The following is a 22154-nucleotide window of genomic DNA, read 5'->3' on the forward strand; positions in this document are numbered from 1 at the left end:
CTCCCAACCAACACCATTGCCAGGTAAACTCTTGACAGCCAGTCATGGCTACATAAGCAGTTGCACTCCCATCTAGCAACATAGGAAGCTGCCTTAGACAGTGTCTGACTGTTGGGTCTATCTAGCTCAGTATTACCTACACAGATAGGCAACAGCTTTCCAGGGCTTTGTGAAGGGCTCACGGCCTTGCCTGAAAATGCTGGGGATTGAACCTGGGATCTTTGGAATGCAAAGCCCATGCTCTACCACTGAGCTATGGCCCTTCTCACGAGGGGTCAGTCTCCATAATAAAGATGCTACTGTCTAGTGGGAAGGGCTTAGCATTACAGAATGAATGTGACTGGCATAGCACTGCATTCTAATATGTATGGAACACCACTGAAAAACACACACGCAAGCAAGCAAATTGCATATGAAGTCCCAACGTTGGAATTAAAGAGAATGCAGATAAGGGGCTAGATTGGGGATTTCGTCAGTGACAATTCGCATTGCTAAGTCACCAGGTAATGAACATGCACATGTGAACTGGATCTTAGGATCAAATCCCAGATGACGTTTCAATCCAAATAACAGATGAAAGTTGACTGGTGTCTTCTTTTGGTTACAATTATACATGTTTGGAAAACGTTGCATCTTTTATGTTTTATAAATCTGGAACATGACCGCAATGTTTCTAGGTTAATGTGACATAAATCAGGTCATTTGGCAATACCATTAAACTAGCTAATTATAAATTCCTCTGATGGGCATTTGGATTTTTATTCAGTCTTATCCCAGCTCTGAAGTGTAAAAGTATATTTGAATCAAATCCCAAGAATACTTCCTCTAGGGGTTTGCTGCGGGTTTTTTCCACCAGTATTTCAAAACTAGCCCATTCATCTAAGAGAGAGTTAAGATCCGTTATACCTCAGAAATCAGTGTTCCAAAGAGAATAAATTAAGCAAACTGCTTTAAAACTGCCCTGTTTAATATAAATAAGTATCTAAGAGATGTCTTTAAACAGCACTAGAAATTTAATGAAGTAGTAGAAGGAATGTTAAAATGTTTTTGAGACACTGCGTTTTCGAAACCCTGCAGTTACTTTCCATAAACACTCTTGAAAAGGTTTACACAGATTAGGTAGCCATCTGGACAAAAACATACACATTAAAAAAAAGCAACTTATACTCTTGTTCCATTGCAATGGGAGTGTGTCCCGAGTGGGATATATTCTGTACTGGAAGTATTTTGCACCCACATTCACACTTATTTCAACTAGGCTTAGGTTGCCAATGAAAGACAGAATACGTACAGTGGTACCTCCGGTTATGAACTCAATTCATTCTGGAGGTCCGTTCTTAACCTGAAACTGTTCTTAACCTGAGGTACCACTTTAGCTAATGGGGTCTCCTACAGCCGCCACGCCGCCGGCGCACAATTTCTGTTGTCATCCTGAGGTAACGTTCTTAACCCGAGGTACTACTTCCGGGTTAGTGGAGTCTGTAACCCAAAGTGTTTGTAACCCGAGATACCACTGTATATGCAGATACCACACAGTATGCAGTTTAGGCCCAGGCTCTCCGAAGGGCTGCATTCTCTCTCATGAGATCTCTTGAGGGGAGGCCCTAGTCTCACAGCCCCACCACCCTAACTGGCACATTTGGCGAGGATGCATAAGAGGGCCTTCTCAGTGGCTGCTCCCAGATTCTGGAACTCCTTTCCTAGAGAGAAAAGACAGGCTCCCACCTTGTCATCCTTCCACCTGCAGGTGAAGAGCTTTATTCCAGCAGGCTTTGAGGAACTGGCTGTTTTTAAGAAAAGGGCTTTTCATAGCGCAGTGCTGTTTTTTTACTAGATGTATTTTTATATCATTTTAATTCTACTTTTTAACTATTTTATATGTTTTTTAGCATTCTGTGTTTTATCCGTGTTTGTTTCAATTGTTGTAACTTGCCTTGAGTCCCAGTTGGGGGGGGGGGGGAGGCAGGATATAAATAAAGGAATAAATGCATTTATCGTCATCATGTTAAAACACACATTGTGACCAATCTTTACAAAAGAGCTTAAAGCAGTACACCTGTGGAGCCCGGCTCACAATGGTGCCCTAGATACGTGCTTTAAGTTTAAAATCTTCAGGGCTGCATCTAGACTAAAGCAGCCATCCTATACACACTTGCCCAGCAGTAATAGGAATGACATCTAAATCGATCTGCCTAGGATGCTGCTGCAGATGAGTTGCACTTAAATCCCATTGAAATCAATGGGACTTAAGTGAGCCGTGACTAGCTTTGCACATTGATATCAAGAGAACCTTAAGTGTGGATCCAGCCCGGTGTACTCAGACATATTTATATGTAACATCCTTCAAGAACTCAATGCTCACAATTCAGCAGGGTTCTGCAGACTAGGTTGGCAATGTTGACAAAACTCCACCGGAAGCGCAGGCGCCATTTGCCGGCCATTGCTTCATCTCAGTTAAGGCGCAATTGAAAAGTTCTTGCCCTTCCCTCCTCCTTTACTCTCTGGCAACCAAGTGCTAGCTAGAAAAAAGCACTAAAGCATGATGGCAACTGCCTCTCTCATCCCTTTAAAAGCCATGGGGAGAAAAAACCCAGCAGTGACACCACAGTTTCCTATTCCTTGAAATAATCATCAAATGGGAAATACATTGTACATATACATCCAAGTGGAGACGTGATAGGTTTTGCAAGGTTCTTACAGTTAGAGCTAATCTAGACATCGCAACAGTCCACAGTGGAACTGGAAAGAAGTGTGAAACTCCACCCAGTGCTTGATTTTTCTTCCCAACTCACAAAAAAATCCTTTAAGTAAGAGTAAGATTTGAATATACATGGACGTTTCAGACAGGCCTTCTTAGAAAGCAGTCTTTGACATAGCTTTATAATAGCAGCAACATTTTGGAATAATAGAAGTTGTCAGTGTATAACTACAGGTAAAGATGGAAATTTATAACAAAACCTGTTTTTCCCTAAGTTCTTGTTCAACATAAAAGGTACTTTACAAATTACAAGGAGTGTACAATATTGCATCCTACAAAAAAAACCCCTCATAATTATTATTCAGAGAAAGGATGTAATGAGGTGTGCATATAACATTTTTCCCTCAGGTCTCCTCCTCAGAACTGGTTTTTACAAGAAAGAACTGTACATTAAGGGAAATCTGTTTCTATACACAATGTTGCCTGGTGCAAAGGGTTAATATTCGGTCCTGATTCTCTTCGTATTTTTCCATCATATGCTGTAGGTCGTGGTCAGCCTGAAGCACCTTCGAAAAGAAACCAAACATTTGAAGTGTGTCATTCAGAAGCTGTGGGTGATGTCATTAAACATTGTATTGATGCTAACATTTAGGTTAGCTTTAAAGACTTAAGGAAGTGCAGACATCACTGCTCACTGCAGACATCAAATGAAATTTTCTCCAGCTTCCTGGAGAGTCAGTCAAAAGCTTGAAAAGCCCTGGAAGGTCAGCTGGGCTGGGCAAGGTGTGTGTGCTGGCATTAAACCCCAAAAGAGGAAGGGGTTGGCTTAAAAACTCAACATTAATATATACTTACAAGAACCGGGGAAGAAACTTTGAACATTGTTTGTTTAATGAGCCACTCTTCATACAGCTGGTGAATAGCTGCTAAATATTCCTGTCCAAAAAAGGAGAAAATATTTTGTTTTCTTTACAATATATGAGGAACCTCAGGTCTGGGAACCAAATGCAGCCCTCCGGGCCTTTTTATCCAGCCCTTTATTTGGCCAAGGCCATCCTCCTCACTAGTCCTGCTCTGTGCCCTCCCTTCTAGGCTGGAATGTCCCTGGAAGTACGATAATCCTCTTGGATGGTGGCCAACGAGTGGTGTTTGTCTGGCCACACCCAACATCCGTATGCAGCCTCTGGAAGGTGTCCCATGAAAGGGAAAAAATTCCCCCACTCATGTGGTAGACATGGGGAATCTTTTTCAGCCTGTTCAGACTCCTAGGAGCTGCATGCCAGCAATGGGTGTTCCTCTCTTCATCCATTCCCCATCCAAGCAAGTGGGGGAACCCCCCTCCCCCTCCCCTAAACACTCAAAGCTGGCCACTGTACTCCATGCTCTGGTAACATCGAAACTAGTTTGTTGCAAAGTGTTCTATGTGGGGATCCCCTTGAAGACGACTCAGAAATGTCAACTGGTCCAAAATGCAGCAGCCAGATTACAGGCCGGGGTTCCTTTTAGTTTACATTTAAGCTCAGCTTTAAAACAGCTGCACTGTTTCCAGGCCCAATTCAAGATGCTCGCATTGGTGTTCAAAACCCTCAGCGACTCAGGCCTCAAATATCTGAAAGACCACATCCTTCACCACAGAAACTCTTGGGTGCTAGTCAGCAGAGGCAGCCATCTTGATTGTTTCTCCACACTCAGCAGCTTGTGGGGGGGAGACAATAAAGGGCATTCTCTAGAGCAGCCCCTAAGTTGTGGAATTCCCTTTCTACAGAGGCGCATCTGGCAATTTCATCATACAGTTTTCAGCAAATGCTGAAGACGCATTTCTTTATCCTGGCCTTTTGACACCCAGGATGTATATTTTTAGGACCCATCCTATTTTATGGGATTGTGGGTTTTCGTTATTATGTTTTCTCAACTGTTTTCAATGTTGTCTTTGAAACCTTGGGGTGAAGGGTGAGTTGATGATGATGATGATGATGATGATGATGATGATGATGATACAGAAACACTTTCACACAGAGAGAGTGTTACATCCTTCCCCACAGATCTCTCCCATGCAGCAATCTGGCTTGAGGAATGCCTCTCGTTTTACCTAATGGAAGTCTTTTTCCACAAGCCTAACTGCTAAGTTGAGGGAATCTTGTCAAGATCACAGGAGCATTAGACTTGGAAAAAACTTCCAGACTGATACCTCTGGCAGAGAAAACGTACACCTTGCACTAAGGCTTCATATTCTTTCCATTCTTCTTCCACCCTGCCAAGTTCTGGTGTGGTTAGCCTTTAAAGGCCCTTTGGGTGAGTTCATTCCAAAATGCTAGAAAACTCCCTCCTTACCATAGGAATAACCTTTTCCTCTTCCCTGCATCTTCTCTTCAGTCTCTCATAACATGTCTCAGGAGAGGTCTGTAGATAAACTGTCATTTAAAATAAAAAGAAAGGGGTTTTGAATGGTCCGTCCTGCTCTTGAAGGCTCGGAGACGAGTTACATTTCTGGCTTAGTGTTCAGGAAAAAACCTACACCCAGCCTATCCGGTATTTCATTTACAAATCTAGTACAGGTATCTCACAGTTTACATACATTTAACTTGTGCACATTCAGTTTTACACATTTGGCAATAATTATTTTAATTTTTTTACAAATGGGGCAGGCATCCAAGAAAAAAAAAGACTTTGGCAATCCCACCTGACATTGAACCCAATGTATTTTGACTAAACGGGATTTTGGCTCTCTGTACTATCCCCTGGAACATAACCCCTGCACAAGTTGAGAGTCACTTGTATTATTATTTATTAACTTATATATCACTTAATGTCTAAATAGGCTTTTCAGTGTTTTACAAATCTAGAGAACGTCAAGAATGCAGATGCTTCGAAAGCAGTTTACAAGTAGCATTAAACTATATTTTTATCAAACACAAACAGAATAAGATCAATATGTAAAATGTCAGAATGCTTCTCACAGGGCAGCTGGGGAGGAAAGGGAGAGTTCACCTGGATCAGGCCCTAATGTCTTCTTCCCCCCCTCCTCCCTGCCCCACAGTGATCCTGGTGATATGAGAGGAAGGTCCAGGTGGAGGAGGCTTAGAGGTGGTGTTTACCACCTTCTCTCTCCAAGAATCCTTCCCACAGGATGGTTGATGGCAGAAGGTAAGCCTAAAATACTATCACATCTGGCTAGCTCAACTAGTAACCTGAAGGCAAAGAAAGTGATGGGGGGGAGGGCTTCCAACGCATAAGCACTTTACCTATCAGATCAACTGAAACATCCATGTTCTTTATGATCCACTCGAACCATTCTGTCAGTACCACGTAATCCACCTCCGGCATTCTCCCACTGTAAAGAAAAAACACATAATATGGATATATCTGAGGAAATGTACAGAGCTGTGCAACTTAAATAAAAAATATTTTTAAAGAGAGCTTTCACTGTTATACAACAGATGGTGCCATCATGAGGCAACACACACACGCGCACACACACAATTTGCATCTGTCTCCTTGGAAACCCTCACTGTAAACCAGCAATGACTTCTAACCAAATCACAAACGAGCCAAAATATTTCTATACAAGCTGATTGGTGTATCAAACACGTTCACTGGATTGATTTCAAACAGGTCGGAAAGCAATATTATCTGCAACTATACACAAATTGTGTTTCAAAATCCACAAATGGAGGTGGTGTGGAGTAATTTTAGGGTTTTTATCCTCTTCATCCTCTATCCCTTTCAAAGGCCTTAAATATTCTTTGGCTGAAATGCTGATTTTCACTGTTTATTTCATAAAACTTATTTATCACTCAATAGTTTTTTTAAAAAAACACAAAGAGGTTTACAAAAAGAGTAAAACAAAATTATCAGTAAAAACAGCTATTCCAAACATTAATAATTAAAATGAGTGATAAGCTAAACACAGATTAAAACACATTAATATTCTACATATGTAGGTAGCCTTGTCTAAACAAAAATATTTTTAGCTGGTGCCAAATCTGACATCAATAGGCAGGGAGTTCCAAAGGGTGGGTTCTGCCTCATGAAAAGGTCAAGTTCTTACAAATGCAGAACAAGCATTCTGTGGCACCTGCAACACTGCCAGTTCCATAGATCAAAGCAATCCCAGTGGGCATATATGGGGTATAGCAATCTCTCAGGTAAGTTGGTCCCAAAGTGTTAAGGGCTTGACCTTGCCCTGCTAGCAGTCTAGCAGGCTAGCCCTAACTAGCCACCAGTGCAGGTCTCTGAGCACAGGTGCTGAGAGGGTCTCACTCCTGTCAGCTATTGTACTGCAGCATTCTGCATCACCTGCAGCTTCTGAATCAAGCATAAAGGAAGATTAAAACACATTAGGTTTTCTGCATTGCAGCCTGATGCACTGAATCCAATAAATCCATTACTTCTTTCCTGAAGTTAAACACACAAACGCTAAACAGGCCATTCCTCAGTTCAAGACCATTTTGCTGCCTGAGGCAGACAAGATAGCACAACTCTCTCCCCATCCCCTTAAAATCAATGTACACAAGCCAAAGGGACAGGTAGTTAAATCTTTCTGATGATAGGAGAGCACATCCACTGCACCCAAGGGCAGTAGGCTAGTTTATGAGGTATAACAAAGCCTGTGTGGCATTCACAACATTGTTCTCTGACATCTTACGGTTGTTGCCTGCCCCTTGGCATCTACTGCCTGAGGCAGGTGCCTTGCTTTGCCTAATGGTAGAGCCGGCCCTGCCAACTCTCTTAAGGCAATTTTGAAAACAGTAATAATATGTACAGGCTCTAAGCTCACGCAAGACTCTCAGCAGGCTTGTGTGTTCTGCCCAATATATAAAAAGCAATGCAAATGAATGTTTTAACATGCAAACGAAATAGCAAGTGTTATTCGCCCACCCCCACCCCACAACAGACCATGGACAAACACCGAACATTTCCGATTTATTTTTGCATAATAAAACCAGCACGTTTCAGAAAATCAGCAAAGCGACTATGTAGCACAGATGCCACCTTGTGGATTAACAGGCAGGTGCCTTTACCCCTTCCAAAGAAATGCATTAATTCTGGGGTCTTTTCAAGCAGAAATATAAATTCCTGTTCAGCACAGCCACATGACAGCATGGCAGCAGCAATAGCAGCTAGCATGCACATTTTGGCACAAGGAACTGACAAAAATTTGCACGTCATTTGTAGCCACTGTGGGTGGTAGGCTCCAACTGAGAAGGACATGTTCTTGCATCAGGTATCCTTATTCAGAATACACTAGTAGGACCTGCAACAAAATGCTGCAGCGTGGAGTGCTTCCTTTCTAAGGCTTCTAGCCAATCATGGCTTCCTCCATTTTACTCAATTCCACCCATCCTGTTTTCTGATGAACCCCCCAACCCAGTGGCGTAGCGTGGGGGGTGCCAGGGGGGCCGGCCGCACCGGGCGCAACATGGGCGGGGGGGGGGGGGTGCGCTCGCACTAGCAGCTCTCTGCCCCTACTAAAATCCACGGGTTAGGGAGCCCGCGCTCGCTCAGCTTGGCGAGGAGGTCGCGGAAGGGGGAGAGCGAAGCCTTCTGCCGCGGGCAAAAAAAGGAGAGGAAGCCGGGCGGGCGGGCGGGCTGGCTGGCTGGGGTCTGGCTGCGCCTGCTGCTGCCGTTGCCGCTGCTGCCGGGGCTTTGACAGCTTGGCGAAGCGGAGGGAGAGGAGCTTTATGGTAATTGCGGCTCTCTCTCCACTGGCCGCCTGGGTAGTGAGCCGAGCCGAGCAGGGAGTCTGGCGAGGGGGCGGGAAGAGACTTTTCCCCCTTTTTCCCACCTCGCCTGGTCAAAAAGGAGAGCGGAGTCTCCTCAGGGCGCCCTCAGGCAGGGCAGGGCAAGCAGAGTGAGGAGGAGAGAGAGGGGGGGGGGAAGCAGCCAGGAAACGCCGCGGTGTGGAGGGGGAATCAATTAAGGAGAGAAAGCGAAAAGCCTTGGAGAAAGGGAAAAAAAGGAAAGAAAAGAGGCAGCTCCGGGAGAGCGCGGGGGAAAGAGAAGCCTCGCTGCTGCTGCTGCTGCTGCTGCTGCTGCTGCTGCTGCTGCTGCTGCTGCTGCTTGGGAGAGTAAATTACTGTACTTGCCTTGCCCCCGGGTTAGGGGGCGCAAATTACTTGCCTTGCCCCGGGTGCTGATAACCCACGCTACGCCGCTGCCCCAACCCACCCCCAATAGTCGTTCAGTATCCACTGAAACTATTCAGTTCTCATTGGGCGGGGGGTATTTTTAAAGGGGGGGGAGGAGTTCTGCCCTAAAGGTTTTTTCTGTAAAATGCTTTGGTATGAACCTCTGCAAACCTTGCCATTTCCCTGAGGCTGCCATAGCCTTCTCCATGTGGGTGGGTGGTATCATTTTGGCTACATAAATCCACGGCAATCATGCCTGATCATCAGAAATATTCAGAATCTATTTTGTACATGACATTAATCTTAAATCTCAAGAACATAAAAAGGAGCAGGTTTCCACCTTAACCTTTACTTGGCATCTGCATCAGCAAATAAAAACCACACCATGCTGGATCGAAGTAGTTAACACAATACAGCAAAATTTCAGATATTCAATGCAAGAGAATAAGCTAAAAGCATGGTTCTAACATTACAAAATGTAAACACAAGCCAATATTTTTTTAAAAAACTGGGTACTGTACCTTCGGTAAAGGTTTTCTACAAAAATGTATTTGGCACTGTGGATTGACCTCTCCATCATTCTAATGGGTGAAATCTGCAAATGGAGGGATTCCAAGAGACATTTAGCCATTTCCTTCCCCGTTTCACAAGGGAGGGCATCCACACAGTATTGATACAGAAACTGTAACAGGAAACGGATTACGAAAGCCAGAATACAATACTGGGGGGGGGGTGTCATAGATTCATGAAAAACAGCTATGTCAGGATCAAGATCAAGAAGCATGCTATGACTATTTAAAACCAGCCAATACTTTTATTTTTTTTACAGTAAAAGAAACCTATAGGACCACAGTAACTTATTACTCTAAAAAAAAGAAACTACCTGAAGCAAATGAATAGTCTGTGTCCATTTAAGGGCTTAAAGGCAAGGGCTTGCAAGGCCAACCACACTCTTCCTGGAAGGAAGTTCCATAGTTAAGGAGCTGCTACTGAGAAGACACCATCCCTCATGCCCACCAACCTGCGATCATAGTGACGGAATACAAGAAGGGCTTCTTAGACCACAAGCAGTCTGGTGTGCATCTCGTTCCACAGAGCAACATAATAACTCTGTTGAGGGTGCTGGTTTTAACTGACTTGGCACCTAGGAACTTTCAAGGACCTCCTTCTTCCATGTATTTCTTCCTACATAATATCATATGAGATCTTGTTCCAAATGCCACAACAAGACATTACCAGGAGCAGGGCCTTTTTATTGGTGGCACCCACCTTGCGGAATGCCTTTCCAAAGGAGATCAGGCCAGGCCTTCCTGACCAATTTCTGACCTTTGCACAGTAGGCTGCATTCCAGCCAGGCAAGCAAGAACCATTTCCACCAATTCAAGGACACATTCCAACCAGGCAAAAGCTCTCGAGGAAGGCACAGAGCAGGACCAGCAAGAGGCAAAGCAAGAGGTCTTGAGATGTGCATTCAGCCCCAGAGCCCAAACGTTTCCCACTCCTGGTCTAGTGTTAAAAGAAACAAATGTAGTTCAAAACCTACCATTGGCTTTATATGCTGGTCCAACATAGTCAGCTGCACGTAAGTCTGTAACGTTATCCCCCAGCGGGATGCGTCTTGGTACATTAAGCCCTGAAAGAAGGAGAAGCAGCGTTGCTTTCCTCACTCTTTTTATTGCATTTTCGTAGTTGTTAGAATAATGTCTGGTGGCATTATCACAAAATAAAGTGAAGCCATTTGACAGAAAATAAAGCTTGGAGATATATATATAAATATTACCTTGGAAATTATTTTTTCAGTGATTTACAAGTAAACTCCGTTTCTAGATAGATCTATTTCTTGTGATTCCTTTGCTCATAAAATAAAAGAGTTCTTGGTTTATTATTTATTCATTAAATTTATATTCCAGGCCTTCCTCCCAAAGGAGCTCAGGAGGCAGGACAGAATAAGCAACCGTCTTGATCCATCCATAACAATGCGATACGGGAGGAGCTCTTGAAGATCCCCAATGAGCTGCTGTGGAATGTCTGATTATAATGAGCTCCAAGTCATAGGAACATAGGAAGCTGCTGTATACAGAGCGAGACCGCTGGTCTATCAAGTTCAGTATTGTCAGCTGCTATGGCCCTTCAGGATTTCAGACAGGGTCTCTCCAAGTCCTTTCTGGAGATTCTCAGGATTGAACCTGGGACTTTGTGCATGCAAAGCAGATGCTCTGCTCCTGGGCTACAGCCCTTCCCTATGAATCCAAAATCAGTTTTTTTCAGATAACCAAGTATGGCAACCTTAGGCACATATGGCATATCATACTCCAAAATACCTTTTATTATCTCCTTGTCAAATGGATTATATTTACTAGCAGCTCCAGGAGATGAAGCAATGGCACAGTCATTTTGTTTAGTGGGCGCAACAATTAAGGTAGGACATGGGACATTATCTATTCAACAATTTTCATTCCTAAACCAAGTAGCTGAGGCAGCAGCATTATGAGAGCAGGATCACAGCTGCACTTTATTTTTGTTTCAAATCACCACCGTAACCCACATTACGTTCAAACAACAGACCCATGCCTGCAAAACAACAGTAACTCATTATTTTGGTATTATTATTGCTATTAGATAGCTTACCAGAGGGTTATGACCACGAACGTTCCTCCATTTAGATACTGGTTCAGTCAGCACCTGAGTGTGAAATTTATAAAAATTAAAATTAATGATAAAACAATTTTGTTTTTTGCTTAATTTGCTATTAGCTCTGGCTCTTTCTTTTGTGATGCTGCCTTCAGTTTTAGCTGGTTTGGGTGACTTGCTTTAATCATGGCAGCATTTTTCGCAGGGGCTGTACTTGACCGCATGCTTTGTGTGACAGGCGCTCTATCACTGAGCTACAACCTTTCCCCAAATTCCTAATTCAATCACAGAGTTGGCAAGGTCCTTGTAGGCTATTTAATCCAACTGCTTGCTTGATGTTGGAAATCCAGGGGCTATTCAGCCTGAAGTGAACCCACTGCTGGGTAACTGGTTCCATTCTCAAACAGCTGTTACCATCACAAAGCTTCAATCAAAAATCTAACCTCCTGTAACCTACGCTCATTGGATCTTCTCATTTCAGACAGTCTCTTCCCTTTTTAATGCAGCAGCCCTTCCAGGGGCTGTACTTTCTGGAGATTGGGGTGAGTCACTGTTGGTGTTCCCCCCATGGCTAGATGCGTGGCTTGGATGCACCAGGAGCCATGCAGCTAGTACTGGTAGAACTCCTTTCTGGTTAAGGTCAGACAGGCCCCTTCCCTGGTGAACTTCTGACACCTATTGAAGACATTTTTATTCCAGCAGGCATTGTAATTAATGTTTGACTTTATGGTTTTAATAGATTGTATTTTTTTGTATCGTATCTTGTAATGTGCTTAGATGCTATTGTAGAAGAAGCATATAAATAATTCAAATAAACAAAAACTCTGAAGAGTGCTGTCATGTCCCAGCTTCAGTCTTCTCTTCTCTAAGCTAAACATAGCCACTTAAGGGCTGCTTCTACAAGATACTCAGGATCACTTAACAATTAAAGCATAATTCAGATGTAATAAGAGATCCTGTGTTTGCACTCCATTTGCAGATGATTATGGGTGGCAGTACCGGACGCGGGTGGCGCTGTGGGTAAAACCTCAGTGCCTAGGACTTGCTTGATCGCAAGGTCAGCGGTTCGAATCCCTGCGGTGGGGTGAGCTCCCGTCGTTCAGTCCCAGCTCCTGCCCACCTAGCAGTTCGAAAGCACCCCTAAGTGCAAGTAGATAAATAGGTACCGCTTTACAGCGGGAAGGTAACAGCGTTTCCGTGTGCGGCACTGGTGCTGGCTTGCCAGAGCAGCTTTGTCACGCTGGCCCCGTGACCCGGAAGTGTCTTCGGACGGCGCCGGCTCCCGGCCTCTTAAGCAAGATGAGCACGCAACCCTAGAGTCGGACACAACTGGCACGTACCTTTACCTTTACCTTTATGGGTGGTGGTGGGGGGTGGAATGTAATGTACTCCTGCATTAGGTGACAACTGAGCTGCCTATTTCACTTGCTAGCCTAGAGGCTGCATCTGTACAGAGGAAGGCAATTTTAGTCCCTGCTCTGTGTAGCTTTGCAGGATACCAGTTCCCATCTACTGGCATTCACCAACATTTTATTTATTTATGAATGAGTGAGTGAATGAATGAATGAATGAAAAGAAATTTAAAAGATAAATCTGAAACCATATCCTATGCGTGCTTAACTCAAATAAACTTATCAGGGCTTCCTTTTTCATTAAACGTATTTTGGATTAGAGCCTGACTTGGTTCATACACACCATACATTTAAAGTACAATGTTTGCCCCTAAAGAATCCTTTGTAGTTTACCTGTCACAGACCAACAATTCCCAACACTTTTAAATGACAATTCCCAGGATTCTTTGAAGCAAGCCATCTGCTTTAGAAGTTATTCAAATGCATGGTGCGGATGTGACCTAAGATCAAACATCATCAGAAAACTTGTGTGAAATCTCAAAACACATCACCTCAATGCTGGTATTTTTGGCAAAATAATCCAGGCATGTTGTCTTCCCGCTTGCAATATTCCCCTCGATGCAAATCTAGTAGGAGAGGTGGGGGGAAACAATACACAATATTAAAAGTCAGCAAACAAAAGACTTGCAAACAGAAGTGCTGCTCAAAACTTTGTGGAGGAAAAGCTGAGAAATGCATTTCTCCCCTAAGGAGAATGTGAATAATGGTGCAAAAGTAAACTTCTCACCTCTGAGAATTCTACACTTTTCTGTATGTATCTTGGCATCCATAAGTTACCTTTTTACGAGTTTAAAAAGACTAACAAGTCACTTCTGTGTTTTTGCTTTAACTTCTCTCCTCTTCTGAATGTATATTTCACAAGTGTTTTACAGTTGCACATGTTGCAAACGGAAAATGCACTGTTTGGTTTTCTGAAAGCCATGATGAGCAGGGAGAGCAATCTTAATCCCTGATCCCCACTGCACTGGAGTGGGGCTTAGGATGTGGAAGAGATTTCTCTGTACACAATGATATTGTGGATAGGGTAGAAGCTACCACCAGCAGAAACTTTGCTGTCAGTAACCAGTATGGCTATATGAAATGGGGTGTTTCAGAGACAGAGAGAGAGGCAAGACCTGGGCAGACCAAGGAGCCACTGCATCCTAAGCCAATTCAACCACCAGCAATGGACCTAATCCCAGGCCATTCTGCTATGCCATCTTGGAACTAGAGCAGTGAAAATCAGCATTTTTGCTCTCCCATCAGGCTCGCAATCCTGCAATCTTTTGCACATGTATAGTACTGTTTCACAAGGATTTTTTTTTAGACTGAAGTCTGTGGTAAAAGGATAGTTGAGTATTTTGTATGTTCTTCCAAAATGTATCAAATATAATATAGGAAGGCTACGGTCAATAGGTAGGGTCTGAGTCCCAGTCCAGGGCCTGCACTGGAAATTCTACTGAGAGCCTAACAAAAGCCACGCTCTCTCACCACCTCTGTCACCCCAGCTGTAAAATGGAGATAACTATAATATCCCACTTTATACTTGATTTTTTAGTGTTAGTTCATACATGTGGAGCACTTAAAACTTTTCAAAACACTCCCGTTACATATCAGACAGCTGCTGTCTCTACTGTCTTTTCAGCACCTGTTGAAGACTTTCAACAAATCTTCCAACAGGTCTCCTATGTGGATATTTTTATCCCAACCAGTATCTGTATTGATCTGAAACTGGTTTTATGCATGCCATGGTTTTAAGAGTTCGTATAGCTGCAATTGTTTTTATACATTTTTATTGTATTGTGGAATCACTTCTGAGATGCTTCAGAAGAAGCGATTTGGTGTTCTTTTAAAAAAGAAAACTTTATTAGTTTTCAATTTATTATAGAAACACGAAGAAAAACGATAACAAAAACTCAGTAATATAGCCAACTAAAGGCACAGAATACAAAACCTATGTTAAATAATAACATCCTACTTAAAATGACAACATCCGTATTTCTCCAGGCACGCCTGGGAAGAGGTACCTGTAAATCTGAAATTAAACTATCTGAAATAAAATCCCACCATACTGAGTAGAAATGATCAGGATCTTTCTTTCCCCATGAGAGTTGTAACTTATGTGTTATTTTTTTCCTGCAATAACTAAATTCCAGAGATTTTTATACCATAAGGATATAGTCAAATATTTTTAAACGATTTCCACTGTTGTGCTATAGAGATCCGGGCAGCTGCCAGCATCTATTTCAAAAGTTCTTTTTGGCGAAATGCTTTCATAGTATTTGTCCAGTCCAAATAGTTAGTAAGAATTAATCATCAACAACAACAAAGTACAATTATTTCCATCCCTTATGACTGAAGGTATTAAAAGTTAAACTAGTACTTCTGCATTCAAGTGTGTCTTTCTATGCATTTTATAACTATCTCAAATATCAATAACATTGCCTTTATTGGGGGGAGTGGGAAGCCTTATACTTACAACTGTCTTCTTCCGTCCTCCATTTTCCATGTGTTTATCTAAAAAATAAACAAACCACTAGTTAGAACATTAACCTTGACAATAAGGCCACATACACACCATACATTTAAAGCACTATCATACCACTTTTAATAGTATGGCTTCCCCCAAAGAATCATGGGAACTGTGGCATCTTAAGGTTGCTGGGAATTGCCATGAGACCCCCTGTTCTGTTGTGTTTTTTGTTTTTGTTTTTTGAAAGTAATATTTATTAGTTTTCCAACAATTTAAACACTACAAACAACAAAGATAAAAAAACATAACACAAACACATTAAACAAAACAAAAACAATTTAAAACACATCAAACAATTTCAATATCTTATCTTTCATTCACTTATTTCAACGACCTCCTCACACCTCCCTTTTTGTATTCCACTTCTGTTAATTGTTTCAGCAATTCCTTTCCATCTTCCTCTGTTTTCTATCCTATAATTATCTTAACACATTCTAACCTTATTTTTTCCTTTAGTACTCTATTAATCTGTTTATATTTGATTCCTTATAACATTTCTACTGAAGCCATATAACTTCATTCTAACATTTTTCTAACATTCATTAATTTTACAATATTTCTGTAAATAGTCTTTAAACTTTTTCCAGTCTTCTTCCACCGACTCTTCTCCCTGGTCTCGGCTTCTGCCAGTCATTTCCGCCAGTTCCATATAGTCCATCAACTTCATCTGCCATTCTTCCCGGGTGGGTAAATCTTGTGTCTTCCAATACTTCGCATTAAGTATTCTTGCCGCTGTTGTTGCATACATAAAAAAAGTTCTATCCTTCTTTGGCACCAATTGGCCAACCATGCCCAGGAGAAAGGCCTCTGGTTTCTTCAGGAAGGTATATTTGCATACCTTTTTCATTTCGTTATAAATCATCTCCCAGAATGTCTTAATCCTTGGGCATGTCCACCAAAGGTGAAAGAATGTACCTTCAGTCTCATTACATTTCCAACATTTATTGTCGGGCAAATAGTAAATTTTTGCAAGCTTGACTGGTGTCATGTACCACCTATAAATCATTTTCATTAAATTTTCTCTTAGGGCATTACATGCCGTAAATTTCATACCTGTGGTCCATAACTGTTCGCAGTCAGCCATCATTATGTTATGTCCAACATCTTGTGCGCATTTAATCATAGCTGATTTCACCATTTCATCCTGAGTGTTCCATTTCAACAGCAAGTTATACATTCTTGACAAATTCTTGCTTTTTGAATCTAACAATTCTGTTTCCAATTTTGATTTTTCCACCTGGAAACCAACTTTTTTGTCCAAATTGTATGCCTCCATTATTTGGTAATAATGGAGCCAATCTCACACTTTATTTTTCAATTTTTCAAAACTCTGCAATTTTATTCTGTCTCCATCTTGTTCCAAAATTTCCCAATATTTCGGCCATTTGGCCTCCATATTGAGTTTTTTCTGTGCCTTCGCTTCCATTGGTGACAACCATCTTGGGGTTTTCTTTTCTAACAAATCCTTATATCTTATCCAAACATTAAACAATGCTTTTATAACAATGTGATTTTTAAACGCTTTATGTGCTTTTACCTTATTGTACCACAAATATGCATGCCAGCCAAATGCATTATTGAAGCCTTCTAGATCCAACACGTCAGTGTTTTCAAGAAGCAGCCATTCTCTCAGCCAACAAAAAGCAGCTGATTCATAATACAGTTTAAGGTCTGGCAGGGCAAATCCACCTCTTTCTTTGGCATCAGTTAATATCTTAAATTTTATTTGAGGCTTCTTGCCCTGCCAAACAAATCTGGAAATATCTTTCTGCCACTTCTTGAAACAATCCATCTTATCCAAAATTTGCAATGTTTGAAACAAAAACAACATCCTTGGCAGCACATTCATTTTTATCACAGCAATTCGGCCTAACAATGCTAACTTCAAATTTGTCCATATTTCTAAATCCTTTTTCACTTCAATCCAACATTTTTCATAATTATCCTTAAATAAATTCATATTTTTAGCAGTCATATTATCCCCTAAATATTTTACTTTCTTTACCAATGTTATTCCTGTCTCCTCCTGAAACTTCTCTCTCTCATTCACAGTTAAATTTTTCTCTAAAACCTTAGTTTTCATCTTGTTCAACTTAAAACCTGCTACCTGTCCGAATTCTTGAATTAGTTCCAATACCCTTTTAGTACTAGATTCTGGCTCCTGTAAAGTCAATACTAAGTCATCAGCAAATGCTTTCAATTTGTACTGTTTAGCTCCCACTTGTATACCTTTAACCTCTTGGTCCTTTCTAATCATATTTAACAAAACCTCAAGGACCGATATAAAGAGCAATGGAGAAATTGGGCAACCTTGTTGTGTCCCTTTCTCAATCTTAAACTCTTCTGTCACTACATTGTTCACAATTAATTTTGCCTTTTGTTCTGAATAAATAACACCTATACCATTTTCAAAACCTTGACCTACCCCCATCCCCTGTAGATTCTTCTTCATAAAACTCCAAGAGATGTTGTCAAAGACCCCCTGTTCTGGTCAGAGAGCTAAAGTTACTTGAGTTCCCTCGGAAGAGGGAATGATACACCATTCTGTGAATTGTAGCTCTGTGAGGGGAAATAGGGATCTCCCAACAAATCTCAGCACACTTAACAAACTACAGTTCCCAGAATTCTTTGGGGGAAGCCATGACTGTTTAAAATAGCATCATAGTGCTTTAAATGTTGAGTGTAGATGAGGTGCAGCTCTCTCAGCTTAACCTACCCCACAGGGTTATAAGAATAAAATGCAAAAAAGAATCATATACACCTTGAGCTACTTGGATCAAAGAGGCAGGACAAAAAATGTACTAAATAAGACAATTTAAATCATTCTATTGCTGATGTTCAAGCACATGGAACCAATGCAGATCAGTAGCCTTGGTTTGCAGTAGTGTGTACAAAATATGGTGGGGGGACACCCTAAAGGCAAGGTTCATCCAGAACAATTAAGTGAGGGCTGAGTATACTCAACAGCCACAGAAAGCTAGCTGTTGGGGAGCAGAAACAAATAACTAGGTGGGAATGAAGTATCTTCAACGGAAGCATTACACACTGCAACATTTTGCTGAAGGTCCCACTTGAAACAGTTCATTCAGCTTATGGTATGTATTGCCATGTTAGAAGTAGTGGGCAGCCAGTATGTCTCACTGGTCAGAAAACATCACATGTAAGGACTTAGGTCTTTCAACTTAGGTCTTTTCTGCAAGGAGAAAAGCAGGTATGGTCTGCTGCAAGAGCTCTTGTTGCCAATGCAATGCTGCAAGTCATACTTTTGAAAGGCACAAAGGTGCAACACATTCAGCTGCACAGTGCAAGGCCCTCCACATATCAGATGTTGAGAGAGACAGCTTGCAGCACAGGAAGGATGTGGTAGAGGCAACACTATGTATACTGCTAACAACAAGACAAAGACTCACATCATACAAGAACAACACTACCACAAGGCATTATCAACGTCACAGACTAAAGCAAAGTCAAGTTGCTAAACAACAGATTATTCACACACAGAGAGAGGCGAACACTCTTGATGGCTAAATAAAACCTCTATGTTCTGAAGCTATATACTTCCAAATACTACTTGCTGGTGAATGGCAGTGGGAGAGGGTTATTTGCCCATGTTTGTGGGTTTTAAGGAGGTATCTGGTTGGCCACTTTGAGGAACAGGATTCTTGACTAGGAAAATAGGCCTTTGAGGTGATTTAGCAGAGCTCTTCCTAACACACACATTACAGTCCTTTGTCAGAGTTGCATCTCCACTGTTTAATTTTCCATTTACAGGGAGATAGCAGGGGGTAGGGGCAATAATTCAGGCATAGTTATTTTCCATGTAGATTCTCTGGTGATGAGAGGCCCATGAGAGGACTGTACTGCAGGCCTAATTACAGCAGAAACATAAATGAGCACCACTTGTCATGGAGCTCAACCATGATCCCCAGGAGCTGTAGCTAAACCCACATTCCTAAGTGTGAAAATGGGTTGAAATTTCTTAAACACCACCAGAAAAAAGCTTCAGCACAGTCAGAACACTGCAGTTCCCGGTTGGGGAAAGTCAAGCGCTGGCATAGCAACAACTTTTGGACCGTCTCATACATGTCAGAGCCAGTATATTCACAAAAGCCATACTGTTCTGTGCAATCCTCCTGTGTCAATCTTAAAGGGACAAAATTAGCTTGAGTAATCTGCTTAAGAGCAGATGCCAGAGAGGACTGTGAAGAAGAGCTGGTCTTCACAAGAGCAACTTCCAGAGCAGGTTTACAGCCAAGGAATGAAGGAGGCCTCCAGCAGCACTCCACTCCAGAACCCTACAGCAGCAGGCCTAGATGTGAGAGATAAATTTACCTGTTAAGGAATGGTTTAGTGGGCTCCTACTGTGATACTCTCTCTCTCTCTCTCTCTCTCTCTCTCTCTCTGTGTGTGTGTGTGTGTGAACAGTCCAACAGATAGACTGGAATCAAGCATAACTATATATCTCCCCTCTGCCTGTTTCCTAAGAAGGCAGATATTTTGGAAAAATACTTTCCTGCAGAAATCTATTACAGGGCAGTATTAAATAGAGTGCTTCAAATACTTTTTCAGAAGCATCTCATGATGCTATATTTTGTTGCACATCCAACTTGTGAATAATTATCCATTCAGCAGATACCTATATCTGTGTATATTACTTTTTTTTGACTGAAGGATTTTCGTTATTACATTTGTGCATGACCCGAGTTTATAAAGAAGCTTCCTCATTTTTTTCAAGTCACCATCATTTATGTGCAAAGCCAGAATAGAAAGTAAAATGGTATAACCACTGTATGTTTTTTATCTGTACAAAGGGAAGATGAGAAATATCACACATAACACACGCTTTAAAGGGGGGTTGTTGGAGAGGGAGAAACTGCAGGTATTCGAAGAAGCGGAACCGAAGGTAACCATTACACACTACTGCAGAATCAGAAATAAAACTCATTTGAATTCAACAGAGCTTCTTCCCAGCTAAACTTACATACAGGTTGTGGCATGTATCTACAATAGTCCAGGCATCAATTCAAATCCACGTGCTAAAACAACATTAACAGCACGACCCTAAAAGTGTCCACTCAACGGGAAGGCTCACTGTGCTTAGTAGCTACTTGAGCGCACACGAACTACAGACACTGTTTTGCATCTTCCAAATCAGCAAAGGAAGGTTTCTGATGGAAAAAGAACAGCGTCTCCGGATTTTATTTGTTTTTGGGGGTTTTTAAAAAAGAATACTGATTAGACATGCAGGGGACTAAACTAGGAGCAGACCTACAGGAAGCGTCTTGAGAAGATCCAGTCATGCAGCAGGAGCGCGGATCTCTTTGCAGAAGTGGCTCAGGCTTTGCGGGCCTGCCCTTCCAGGTGCAGAAGTCGCAGGCGAGCTGAATCCCTCGCGCGCACCGGGAACCTAGAAGGGGCGGGCGGCAGAGCGATTGCAGCAACCACATCGCCCATGTCCGGAGGCAGCTCTCGCAGGCTGGTGCTAGCTGTGCAAAGCCAAGCGATGCAGCGACCGCTTCCTTCCGCCTCTCTTGCCGCTGCAGACCGTCTACTTCCTGTGCAAGATCGTGACGCCTCCGCCTGCTCCCGGAGGCAAGCGAAGCATTTGCAAAGCGGGGATTTTAAAGGCGCAGCAGGGCTTGTTGACCATCGCGATCTAAGCTGTTCGCGTCGGGGGTTATTGTCGTTTCGGGAAGGAGGTGTTCCTTTTGACACCATCTGACATTTCAAACGATGATGTGTCTCCCTTCTTCTATTGACCGAATGCATCTGTCTGCATTAACTAGGGCTGCAAACCTATGTACGCCTCCCAGCAAGTAAGCCGCCCCATCGAGCAGACTGTTGCTGTCACTTCGGGCGCAGAGTGAACAAGAGGTTCCCCTCTGCACGCTGGAATTTGTACCCATACGTTGTGGACTTACGCGGTTGAATGTGGAATGCAACGTAAACCTATGTATTTATATAACACTGACTGAATGGATACTCTGAGCATACAAGCACCACTTCAAACATTACCAGCCCCGAGCGTGAAAATTTTTCTTCGTGCATTTAAAGGACGTGGCTTTCCCCGCAAAAATCGTGGCAACTGTCGTTTGTGAAGGGTGCTGAGAATTGTAGTTGGGGGGGGGGGGAGAGGATTAAAGTTCCCAGGATTCTTCGGTGGGAAAACCATGTACTTTAAATGTATTCAACAACACACGTGTACGCAGATATCAGGAGAGACTCGAAGATGCTTTTGGTCAGGTGTGCTTTTTATTTGGGATTATTAACCTAGCAAAAAAGCATTGTTGTAACTGTTTTGTGGCAAAATAAACCGTGATGTTCCTCTTCTAAGATATCTCCAGGTATTGAACATGAATGGTTTTGTGTGTCCAAGTTTTAAAGCAAAACCTTTTGGCTTCCGCCAAAACCCCACCTTTTGATTCAGACATCGGATGAGCCGGAAAGGGCGGAAGCTGGTCGATTTTGCTTTCGAAAGGTTAGTGTGTTTTGTTAGTCGCTCTAATCAATTTGGTTTTGGAGATTAATGGAGTCCTTCCACCATACAGGGAAAACTTCCTTGTTTGAGGCTTTCATCCTTTATATATATAGGCCCAGTGGTTGTTTTTAGTAGGTCAACCCGGCCGTATTAAACATTTCATGTTGTCAACCGCCCTGTGATTTTCGGGTGAAGGGCGGTACATAAACGGAATAAATAAGAATTGAAACCGGGCTGTTAGGCGGCTGAATGAAAAGATAACAACAGGGCATTGAAATAAGAAGATACCATTGCG

At 42.3% G+C, this 22154-nt stretch overlaps 1 protein-coding gene across 2 annotated transcripts; it reads right to left on the reverse strand.

The window, feature by feature from the left end:
* Nucleotides 1–994: 994 nt before the first annotated feature.
* TK2 (thymidine kinase 2) lies at nucleotides 995–20991 on the reverse strand. 2 transcript variants are annotated; one of them, XM_079988238.1, is made up of 10 exons: nucleotides 20654–20991; nucleotides 15328–15365; nucleotides 13361–13435; nucleotides 11455–11508; nucleotides 10370–10459; nucleotides 9348–9421; nucleotides 5941–6029; nucleotides 5030–5109; nucleotides 3554–3634; nucleotides 995–3264 (listed from the first exon to the last, which is right to left on the reverse strand). In XM_079988238.1, the coding sequence occupies exons 1-10, from the start codon at nucleotides 20826–20828 to the stop codon at nucleotides 3166–3168; spliced, it is 855 nt and encodes a 284-aa protein (XP_079844364.1). In that variant the 5' UTR covers nucleotides 20829–20991; the 3' UTR covers nucleotides 995–3165. The 2 variants fall into 2 exon arrangements, with proteins under 2 accessions (XP_079844364.1, XP_079844363.1); XM_079988237.1 differs by lacking the exon at nucleotides 3554–3634 and having other exon boundaries at nucleotides 20654–20934.
* Between the last annotated feature and the right edge of the window lie 1163 nt (nucleotides 20992–22154).

This window comes from Podarcis cretensis (assembly GCF_951804945.1).
Source record: "Podarcis cretensis genome assembly, chromosome: 8".
Classification (NCBI taxonomy): domain Eukaryota; kingdom Metazoa; phylum Chordata; class Lepidosauria; order Squamata; family Lacertidae; genus Podarcis; species Podarcis cretensis.

Excerpts from the sequence above, each read along its gene's own strand:
- TK2 (XM_079988238.1), bottom strand. The coding sequence starts at position 20,828 with ATGTGGTTGCTGCAATCGCTCTGCCGCCCGCCCCTTCTAGGTTCCCGG. Across the intron at positions 15,366-20,653 it reads ATCTTCTCAAGACGCTTCCT|ATAAACACATGGAAAATGGA; the intron begins GTAGGTCTGCTC and ends TTTATTTTTTAG. Across the intron at positions 6,030-9,347 it reads GTAGAAAACCTTTACCGAAG|TGGGAGAATGCCGGAGGTGG; the intron begins GTACAGTACCCA and ends TTTTCTTTACAG.